General features: G+C 50.6%; 1 protein-coding gene across 2 annotated transcripts in view; it reads right to left on the minus strand.

Annotated features, from left to right (window-relative positions):
* VSTM4 (V-set and transmembrane domain containing 4) overlaps positions 1–11,392 on the minus strand; it is a 92,599-nt gene extending 81,207 nt beyond the window's left edge. For both annotated transcript variants that reach the window (XM_023230193.1, XM_023230194.2), the window contains exons 1-2: positions 11,316–11,392; positions 3,439–3,840 (exon numbers count right to left, since the gene is read on the minus strand). In XM_023230193.1, the coding sequence (XP_023085961.1) occupies positions 3,439–3,840; positions 11,316–11,370 (457 nt within the window). In that variant the 5' untranslated portion in view covers positions 11,371–11,392. The remainder of the gene's footprint in view (positions 1–3,438; positions 3,841–11,315) is intronic.
* Between the last annotated feature and the right edge of the window lie 6 nt (positions 11,393–11,398).

Genomic DNA, 11,398 nt, shown 5'->3' on the forward strand with positions numbered 1-11,398 from the left:
AAAGTGGCTCACACCTGTAATCTCAGCACTTTGGGAGGCCAAGGTGGGTGGATCACCTGAGGTCACAAGTTCAAGACCAGCCTGGCCAACATGGAGAAACCCTACCTCTACTAAAAATACAAAAATGAGCTGGGTGTGGTGGCGCATGCCTATAATCCCAGCTACTTGGGAGGCTGAGACAGGAGAATTGCTTGAATCCAGGAGGCAAAGGTTGCAGTGAACCAAGATCACACCACTGCACTCCAGCCTCGGTGACAGAGCAAGGAGACTCTGTCTCAAAAACAACAACAACAACAACAATGAACATGAGGTAGAGATTTAGGAAAATAAGGCCTTTGCAGAGGAGCAAGGCCCAGGGCCCGGGGAAAAGTGCTCTGGGAGGCTAGAGCCGTGGGCCTCTCCTGGCCCTGCTCAGGAAGAACAGGCAGCCAAGGCTCTGAACAGCCCCGGCCTGGGGCGGCACGCTCCAAACCAAATAGCCTGCCTGGTTTCAGGCCATTGCTTGGGGTTGCCTTTCCTTAACTGCCTTGGAACAGTCCCCTGGAAGCCTAAATAGAATGTTCTAGAAGATATGATCATTGCTTCCTAAGGTTTTGAATCTTTCCATCAGCAAATCATGGCCCTGCCCAGGGGTTGAGACAGAGCAGACATGGCAAGGGAGACTGAGCTCTGTTGAGAGGGTAGAACCACTTCTGGGTGAGATGTCAGAGGGGAGTGGGCGAGAGAAGTGGAGAGACACAGAGAGCTAGAGAGATATAGTGAGAGAGAGAGAGAGTGAGAGAGAGAGAGAGACAGAGAGACACACAGAGAGAAAGAGACAGAGAGAGACAGAGATACAAAGACAGAGAGAGACACAGAGAGGAGAAGGAAAGACAGAGAAACAGTGACAGAAAGACACAGAGGGAGAGAGGCAGAGAGACACAGAGGGAGACAGAGACACAGAGAGACAGACAGAGACAGAGAGATACAGAGGGAGAGAGACACAAAGAGACAGAGGGAGACAGAGAGAGAGGGAGAGACCGAGACACAGAGAGACACAGAGGGAGAGAGAGACAGAGAGAGATGGAAAGACAGAGACCGAAAGACAAAGAGAGAGACAGAAGGAGAAAGAGAGAGACAGAGACAGAGAGGGAGAGACAGACAAAGAGAGAGAGACACAGAGAGGGAGAGAGATAGAAAGACAGACAGAAACAAGAGACAGTGAAAGACAAAGAGACACAGAGGGAGAGAGAGACAAAGAGAGAAAGAGAGAGAGAGACAGAGAGGGAGAGACAGAGAGAGAAAGAGGGACAGACAGAGAGAGAGGAAAGAGGAAGAAGAAAAGAAGTGGGAAGTGAAGGGAAGGGGAGCTGAGGAGGGGAAAAAAGAGAAACCGGAGGACCAGGGCAGGAAAGTGGGGAGCAAGAGAAGAAGGGGGAAAAGAGATTCTTTTTTCCAGTGAAGTCTTAAAAACTACCTCATGCTTTTGGAACAAACAAATGTTCTAGACTGAACCCAGCTTCACTCACCGAAATGAGATTCACATTAACCAACTAGCTAGATAACTCTGCTTACTTTAACGTAGCAAACTTTTTATATCTTTTATGTGGCAGAATGTCATCACTGCCAAGAGATTTCATCTATGACTCCAGAATACACTGTGACACAAAGACCAAAAACAACACAATTCACACACACACACCATATATACATCATATGTGTGTATATATATCATATCATATATATCATATATATATCTTATATATATATAAGATCTTATGTTTCAGAGCCAAGTGGTATTTGTAGTGGGTTCTTGGCCCAGCCCTTGATGATCTGATGTCTTGTTTTCTATGTGAAAATAATAAGCCAATAGTCACTGGTTTTCTTGAATTAATTTGCTCAAGGAAAAAAATTGCACATTCTATTTAATACATCATTCTGTACCTATAAACATTACAACAAGCAAACTCCAAAGACAAGTAAAATTGAACTACTGTAAAGACTCTGTACATAAATTATTTTACTCTATGTCCCTTATTCATACAGGACATTAAAAATACTTTCACAACTAAGTTTTGTCCTTTAAAAAGGCTTATCAAAACAACATGACTTAAGACCTTGAATATTTTGTTATATGTGTACAATAAAATTAGACGCTTTTTCGTATTTGAGACTATAAGATATACTTTGTGATCCTCTTGATCTTGTGCCAAACTAAATTCAATTTCAAATCAATCAAAGGCATAATTTAGTGCACAATAGAAAGTCTTACTAAAAATGTGAGAGGTGTCTTCCTGAATAGAAACACTGGTGATAAAAAAATGACAACCCCAAAATATGGCACTTGGTAGCTGAGACGTTTGAGAAATGCTGCCCATCCCTCCTATCTGCCTTCAGGAAGGGAGGGCTACCCCTGGTCCTCTGCCCACTTCCTCATGAATTTCTTGGCTAACTGTTGCCTAAGCTTGGATCAGTTCCACTGGGCAACCAGCCTGCCCTGCTCCCAGGCCTGACGACTCACACACAGCAAGACCTCCCAACGCGTGCCTCCTCCATGGGTGCCTGGCACCCCTCAGCCAAAGCCATCAAGCCTGCACAGACCTGGGTAGGAGGCTGAGCACTGGCAAAGATGCTCTCCTTAGCCAAATTCCAGCCAGGCTCCTCGGTGCCCCTTCTCGACTAAGCCTCAATCTTGGCCTAAAGACTCCAACAAACACTAACATAGTTTCTAATGGCTCAAGGCCACATGCCTATGCCTACAATGACCTCCTGAAAGTGCCTGCCTGAGAAAACTCAAGGCTGCCGAAAGCATTTACTGCTTGTTCCAGCCAATACCTGAAAACAAAACCCCCATCTCCCCATCTCTGTGAGAAGGTAGAAGCCAAACTTCGATAAGCACATTAGCAAACCCAGATGGCTTCATATGAGCCAAAACTCTCCCTACTGCTTTTTGCAATTTTCACACCTCGTTGACTCTACTGAGTCCCCACTTACCCCCCACTCACTCATTCTCCTTTTAAAACAAGTAGTCACGTCTGCACAAATCAGAGTGGAGTCCAGTTCAGGCCAGGCTCTCTTCTCTACTGCAATAGCTACTGCTGAATAAAATCTGTCCTGACCCCTCTGACCAAGGTCCAGCTTTGTTCACCTTTGACAGCACACAGCAGTCCAACTTCAGATACGTAAAAGGCTTTGCCCAGAGTGGGGGCTGGGCCATGTTGGGGCAGGTACTTGGTCCTTTCTGTTCTCACTTCTGTGTCTACACAGCGCATTAGCCAGTGTCCAGGTAAAGATCTACCCTCATCCCACGGCATGATTCATGTCTGTGACCAACAGAGGCCCACAAGATATGTTCTAGTGCAACACAGCCAACCCGGGAGCCCCTGGGTGGTGGCTGCAAAGGGGGGCTCACTGGCCTGCCCTGCCATCGCCTCTACCCAGGGAGACCAAGACCCTCACCTCTCATTTCTGTGGCTGAGGAGCCGTTGGACCAGGCCGTCCACTTGTTCCTGTGCCTGCTGATTTCCTGCACTTTGCAGACGTAATGCCCTTGATCAGAGGGCTGCAGTGTCAAGACGGAGAGCCTGTAGAGCGTCCCCCGCTGCTCCTCCAGCAGGCGCAGCCTCTGCCGTTTGGCGCTGCGGCTAAAATTCCCATAGTACTGCACCATCCGGAGCTTGGTCATCTTCACCATCAAGGCCTCCTGGGAGTTGGAGGAGTGTGCAAAGAACCAGCGCACGGCCAGCAAGCTGTCCTTCCGCCTCTTCTGGGAGACGTGGCAGAGGAGAGTGGCATTCTGTCCCTCCAGGTAGTCAACCACGGGCCCCGGAGACACAGTGACATTGAGGGCCGCACAGACCTCTGCAGAGAAAAAGGGGTAAAGAGAGGATGAGGAGGGCCCCAAGGACCCCTGTGGGCAGTCCACAGTCGAGGAGCCGGGAAATGCCTCCATACACTGGGCATCCTAGTGCTGCCTAGCCAGAGAAGCAGGCGACCCCTCACCTCTCTAGAAGAGGGGCTATTCTGGGGGTGAGACTTTGTGGGCCCCCACTGTCTCATCTATGGGACCACTCTGTCAATGTGAGATGCTAAACAATGACTTTCTGACCCAGAAGTATTTTTCAAAATTTTGTAATTAGTTGCTGACATTTGAAATTGAAATTTCACGTGAAAGATTTAGATTTTTGGAATTTCTTAAAAATGTCTAGCCCACATCTGACCCCCCACCACTTCCCACACCTCACCACCTGACCCCTGCTCCTCCCCAAGGCCTGCTTTTATCAGTTTTCTCCCTGGTCTGATGTCAGCCGTGCTGTGGGTGGGGAGCCGCCCTGGAGCAGGGCAGGGTAGGGCCCCCTCTCTGGTGGCCTGTCCACCAGGAAGCTGGGCTCTTTTCCCCGCCTCCGCTATTCCAGCTGTACCCAGGGCAGATGAGTAGTAAGGTCGAGTATGAGCTGGGACAACAGGGGTTGCTTGATTTCCGATTTGAAGGATCCATCTTCTCAGAGTTGAAGAGCAAGAATAAAGAATGATTGAACCCCAGGAAGAGGAGGGATGAGAGATTCTCCCAACACTCCAAAAGACACTTTGGAATTCCAGGCCCCATCCACAACCTCCTGTCCTTTGGTTCCTCAGTTAAAACCAGCCTGAGGGCTGCCCACTCCCAGCCGCTGTTCTGCCCCTGAGCTGACCTGTGATGGAGCCACCCCAGTGCCCACTCCACCACCCAGACCAGCAGACCTCAGAAAGGCTGAGTGCTGAAATCTTCTCCCAGGAGCCATGATTCATGGTGCACCCTGGACTACCCAGTGTGACCAGGCTGCCCAGTGCTCATAGCACAGCACTCTGGCAGGCAGGGCCCAAGAAAAGATGCTTTGCACAGGATGCCTGGAACCTCTTTCTGCCCAGTCAGGGCTGTCTTCTCACCAAGCTCCATGTCCCCACCCCTGTACTGCCCCATGTATCACTCCAGGAAGCCATTCCCCTCCACCCTTCCACACAAGCAGGTGATCCCACCGTCATCCCAAAGCTCAGCTTTCAGTCCCCAAATGCCACTGGTAACAGAAGAGGGCTTGAGTCCCAGATGTCACAGTCACCAAAAGCTTTGACCCCTGGGCAGTGCTGCAGGGAAGCAAGAAGGAAAGAGGAGAAACAAATCAAGCAAGATCTGAACATTTGACAAGGAGGCTGTGGGACAGCAAGCAGGCGGCCCTGTGATGGGCTGGGGGAGGGATGGTAGATACAAACTATTCTTCATCGTAAAAATCCAGGCAACAGATCGTCCTCCTATATAGTTTCTACTATTGATTTAATAACTGAACACCTCAAGACAGATGATTTGAGGATCACTTTTCCTTAATTTTCTTTCTCATCTCTCAGAAGACAAGCACTAGCCCACAGTATATTCAAGGGTAATTCCTTGAGCCTTGACTTCATCACACCCATAAAGTCCCTTTTGTCATGCAAGGCTCCGGTCACAGGTCCCCAGGGATTAAAACACCAAAGTCTTTGATATATATGGAAGTGAGATCAGAAAAAAAAGGGTTAAGGCTCAGTTGGACTCTCCGCTGGATGGGTATGAGGTCTTCTATGTCTACAGGGATGCAGGACAAAGCCAGCCTGGGAGATACTGAGGGCTGCAGACTAATGTGTAGCCAAAGGAGGGACCCACTCTGGTAGCAATCCTGCTGTCATCAGAAGCCCCTCCTGCAAGGCAAATGAAGAGGAATTGGCCCCACCAGTCCCCCTGCATCTCGCCCACCTGGCAGGCAGCTGGCCCATGGTCATGTTAAATTAGTCAGAAGACATTTCTTCCTCACTGCTGAAACCCTGTGTGAAGTCCACACAGCTTCCACAGCAGGAGCTCCCTGGTGAGGAATGCAGCAGCTGGGGGACACTGGCTGACCCAGCTCCAACAGCTGCCAGGGGTTGGGCAGGCAGAGACCAGCAATGATGCAGCAGCTGGCTTCCAGAACTGAAGTCCAGCCCCACCCCGCCCTCAAGAGCTTCCCAGTGGAGGCCAGGAGAGTTGAGGAAGGCAGGAAATTGAAACAAGATGGGTGGAATGAGAGTGCAGCCGGGACTCCACGCCCCAGGATCCTCCTATTAACGCTACATGGAAGAGGAATTATTTATAGTGACTGAAACCAGAAGGATGTGCCAAGTGCTCCAGTCCCCATGGCAGACCAGATTCCATCCTGGAGGCAAGCTAGTAAACCTTCCACTTCTGCGGCTCAGGACAGGGTCAGCGGCTCCCAGGAAAGGGAAAGGACTATGCTCTAGCCTCCCAGGATGAACCCTCTTTTTCTACTGGTGCACCTCCCTGCCTTCATTTTGCCCCATATCCTCTTACAAATGGCACAAGCATCTGTTTCTTCCACCAAAGTGCAAAGAACTTTGTTATGGGTGAATTGTGTCCTCCCAAAATTCATATGTTGAAGCCTTAGCCCCAGGACCTAAGAATGGCACTGTATTTGCAGATAGGGTCTTTAAAGGAGTAATTAAATTAAAATAAAGTCATTAAGCTGGGCCCTAATCTAGTATCAGTGGTCTTTATAAGAAGAGGAGATGAGAACACAGACACACAGAGGGAAGACCATGTGAAGACACAGGGAGAAGGTGGCATCCGCAAGCCAAGGAGAGAGGCCTCAGGAGAAACCAACCCTGCCAGCACCTTGATCAGATTTCCAGACTCCAAAATGTGACATTTCTGTTGTGTAAGTACCCCAGCCTATGGTACTTTGTTATGACAGTCTAAGCACACTAATCCAGCCCTGTTCACAGCAAGCTTCATTCCAGCACTCTACTTGCCACCTTCAGCGCCAGGAGCTGGGTGGTATGGTTAGAACTCTGATGGCCACAGGCCCCCGCCAAGTCTGAAAGCTTTGCTGAAGGACACAAGCTGTTCAGGTTGTGGGGTCCCTGTGCCTGTGATAAGCCTTCTCAGCACAGCTGGGTGCCTTAAGTAACATTCTTCTCCTCCCCAGCCCTGGAGGTGGCTGCCTTAAACCCAGCAAAGGTGGCACATGTATCCAGGCAACTATGAGATGGAGCAAGGCAGGAGGGAGGAGCGTGAATGCAGTTAGGGCACCCAGGGGCTGGCAAATGTGAGCCAGTTGGGTGTTCATTTCAATACTAAGAGAGAGGTAGTCCGTTATCTCCCCCTACAGTCATCAGGACCATAGGGCTCAGCAGAGGGAACACCAATGGCAATCAGAGGGCAGGACAAGGGGAAGTAGGTGCACCAGTGTCCAGAGGCAGGAGAAAGGGTGCAGGGCCCCCAGGAACCCAGGCTCTTCCCTCTGGATCTCAGTCTCAATGACAGTCCATGCATGCCTGGCATATCAGAGGGGCAGGACCCGATGGTGTCACTCGCCCCCTCCTCCACCAGGTAGATGAAGGAGCAGCCAGGCAGGGCAGATCCTCCCTCTCCTGGCCTAGGAAAGATTGCCAAAGTCACTCTGGCCCAAAGAAGAAATTAACTTCTTGTTTTGTGACCCTGTGTTGTGGAGAACTGAAGTGGGAGGTAGACCCATCATCCCCCTCCCCATTGTACCTCTCCACTCACAGTTCCTGCTTCCTCCAGCTTAAGCCTCATGCAGCAGGCATGTTGTAAAGAAGAAGACAACATTCCTGACCTTGTGCAGTGGACAGTCCAGTGGGTAAGGCAGTTACTCACTGGGGAAAAGACATGGGAGAATATAACTACAGTGTCACGTGCCACAGAGAAAAGTGCAGGGTTTAAGAAAATCATGGCAAGATCCTGATCTAGACTTCAGAGTCAGGGGAAGGGACTCTGGGGTGTGAGCTTGAGCTGAAGACTCAGTTGGAACTAATAAAGTTCAAGGCAGCAACAAGGAGCGATCTTCCAAGGAGGGAGCCCCACCTCTGCAAAGGTCGTGAGGCAGGAGGGACCCCGGACAGGCTGGAAATGGAAAGGTCAGTTCATCCTGGTGAACTGTACCCGACTGTGGCCTGACAGACACCCTTGCCAACATATGGTCCTCAGAAGGTATTCCCTACCCCAAGCAGGTTCCCCAAGGCCACTTTTTGAAGGAGGAATATAACAAAACTGATAGGGAAGAGACTGATACAAACAGAGGGACAGGATTCCTGCTGCAGCGAATCCCATGTCTCCAACAAGCACATGCTCTGGGACTTGGTAGTCCTGGGCACCACATGCGCTGAGCACTGGGATGTTCATGGTCCCAGGCCTTCTCAGGTAGCTGAAACGATGAGACACAGAAGCAGCGGCTTGGTGGGGCTGGGTAGAGAGCCAAGGGCTGGGTAGAGAGCCAGAGGCTGGCATCTGACAGAGCCAGGCTGGAAACCTGATTCTGTTAGGTGTGAGCCTCCTGGAGTTTCAGTTTCCTCACCTGAAAAATGGGAAAATAATGCCTTTCACAGTAAGCATAGGCGCCAATGCAAAAGCACCTTTAAAATACAGACAGAGTTTACATGCCTTGAGACTGGGGAGGTGGGAGCAACAGAAAGTGACATGCACACTGTCCTGCGAGTACAGTGGGCTTCGTGGGCCCATGACCTGCAGGCACACAGTACCCCATGTTTGGAAGGCCTCACTCCCCCAGCATGGTTTAATCTCTGCTGTTACTATCTTGAAATTTTAATACATTTTAACAAGGAGCCCCACGTTTTCATTTGACACTGGATCCCACAAGCGATGTAGCTGGTTATGTTTGTAGATGAATCTCAAATTCCTGTGGATAAAAGTTAAGGTGTCTAACTCCCTTGTTTATATTTGAATAATGCCATGAAAAGGACTAACACAACTCTGAAAACAGCCTAGGACACCCTTGTAGCTGAATAGGACAACCTGCTCATTGTGAAGTGAGATGGCCACTTCCAGGTGCAGGGGAGCAAGGACAGCTAACACAACAAGGCACCAGCCTCATCTGGGATGCAGAGGTGGGCACAGTCCCTCGGTTCTGAGCGGGTGAGGGATGTGCTGGTGGCTCTGTGCCTCCCACTTCCTCTCTGCCTGAAGAAACTGCACCCACTCACTTCAGGGAGACCAGAGCCTCTAAGTTTATAAGGAATGCAAACTGTCAGTACTGACCAGCAACAGTGAGCTTTCTTATTAAAAGGATAGTCTGAATTCATACAGCTAAATCTCTGAAAGAAATACAATTGTATTACTTAACAGTCCTTGGCACCAGGACCCAGTATTTACTGAGCACTAAGCAGAGGTGATACCAGACCTAGCACATGAAGACTTACTCACTCACATTAGCCTATCACCTGAAAATAGCTCCATCTAGGATAAAAATATCACCCTGCCCAATGATAGAGGCTAATACCTGCCGGGTACAAACTCTGTGCCCTTTATGTGCATTTTCTCAATTTATCCTGATACTCTGTTTATTCCCATTTTATAGACAAGAGGACTGACATACAGAGAGGCTAAGCCCTTGTTCAAGCTCACATGGTAAGTGGCAGAGCTGGAATTCGAACCTAGGCCATCTTGCCTCAAAGACAGCTCAGCCAGCACTCAAGCCTACAGATTTGCTATAGTAAATGTATTGTCTGTCCGTTTACTTTCCTATAAAATGAGACATGGGACCAGGTGACCACTAGGGTCCTGCTCAGTCCCAAAATAGAGTTAGAAAAGTGCAGCAGTTAAGAAGCTATACTTATGCATAAAATGGGTCTGCCAGCCCCTCCCAGCAGGATCGTGGTGAGGAGTCATGAATGAAGCACTTAGAAGAGTGGGTGGCACACAGTGAGTGTCCCACAAGCAGGAGCTCTTATCATTCCTCAGGGCTGACCCCGGGCACAGCCAGAGCAGACTCTAAAGGATCCTGAATTCCAGCTCTCAAGGCTCCCGAGGGCTCCTGGAAACGCGAGAATGCCCTTGATCCCCAGCAGAAGCCAAGCTCTGGGGCACCCACTCTGACAGCTCCTGCAATTAGGAAGGTGGTCATGGAGCCTGGGAGAGGAAGGACCACTGGCTGCTGGCTACTCCACAGAGACCACGAGAACTGGCCCTGCCCACGATCCAAGGCAAACTTCTCATTTTTCCAGCCAAGACAGTGACAACCGGGAAAAAGTACATTTCCCGCAGCAAGGATTTCAGGTTCACTGGGAGCCTGGCTGCACTCATAGCTGGGGGACAGTGGATGGATTTCTTCCCACTGTTATCCAAGTGCCTCCTCCTCATACTGGGATCTATGGATTAATGCTGGCTCAAATGCCAGCTCTACCACTTGGTAGCCAGATCACTTTTGGAAACTTCCTTCTGAGAATCAGTTTCCTAATTTTCAAAACAATGGCAGCACAGTTTAGTGGTTATCAACAGAGCCCCAAGCCAGGCTTCCTGGGTTCAAATCCCAGCTCCACCACTTACAAGCCTAGTGACTTAAGGCAAGTCCGTTCATGGGCCTGAGCCTCAGTTTCCTCATCTATAAAATGGGGATAATAATAGCATCTTTTTCAGAGGTTACTGGTGAGATTAACCAAGTTCATGGTTTTTGTTTTGTTTTGTTTTGTTTAATACTTGGATATATAAACGTGTTGTAGTCATGATTACTTGGAAGTGTTGTTGTGATTAAATGAGATAGGCCCAGACAGGCACCCAGGAAAAGTGACCATGGATACCTGTATTATTACTATTATTCCAGCCAGTAGAGCCCCTACTGTCCTGAGGCAGCCGGACAGGGCTCTGGGGAAAAAAGAGGGAAAATTCTTAAGCCACTTACAAGTGGCAGCAGTAAAACCCGAATGAAAGCCACTAATGTGGACCAAGAAGTTGTCCTCAAAGAAAGGTGCTGGTGGGAGAGGCGTCGCTGCATCCAGCCGTGGATGCTCCTCTCATCAGGCCTGGTCACTTCAAAAGGCCCATGAGCAAGTCCCCGTTCCCCACCTCCTGGCCAAGGCAGATCCAGCCGCTCCTGACTTGTCTTCGGAGTAACTCTCCAAAGAGAGTGAAAGGGAAGTTGCTGCTCCGAGGAACCTGCCAAGAGTTGTGTGTCCTGACTGCTGTGGAAAAAAGGAAAGCGAACGACCAACTTCGGCTGCGCTCCTGCTGCATCTCCCCTCGGGGCCTGCCGCTGGAAGATCGCGGCTGCTGCGAGAGTGCCCAGCCCCAGGCGAGGTCGGGACGAGGACCGCGCTCCCGGGAGGCGTCCTCTGAACCTTGGGAGGCGCCGCCGCGCCCGCCAGACCGCGGCGAGCCCACCGGAGCACGCCGGCTACGGTGACAGCGCAGCCCCCGGCCCGCGCCCGGAGGGGCCTCCCCACCAGGCCTGGAGCCCCGGCCTCCCCGGCGCGGCCACACGGCCCCCACCCTCCCCGCGCCCGCCTGGCCCCGTTGCGCTTACCCGGAGCCGGAGCCCGCGCCAGCAGCGCGGCCGCCGCCAGTGCCAGCAGCCGCATCTCCCCGCCGCCGCCCGGCGCTGTGACG

The sequence above is a fragment of the Piliocolobus tephrosceles genome, chromosome 9 (assembly GCF_002776525.5).
Source record: "Piliocolobus tephrosceles isolate RC106 chromosome 9, ASM277652v3, whole genome shotgun sequence".
Classification (NCBI taxonomy): domain Eukaryota; kingdom Metazoa; phylum Chordata; class Mammalia; order Primates; family Cercopithecidae; genus Piliocolobus; species Piliocolobus tephrosceles.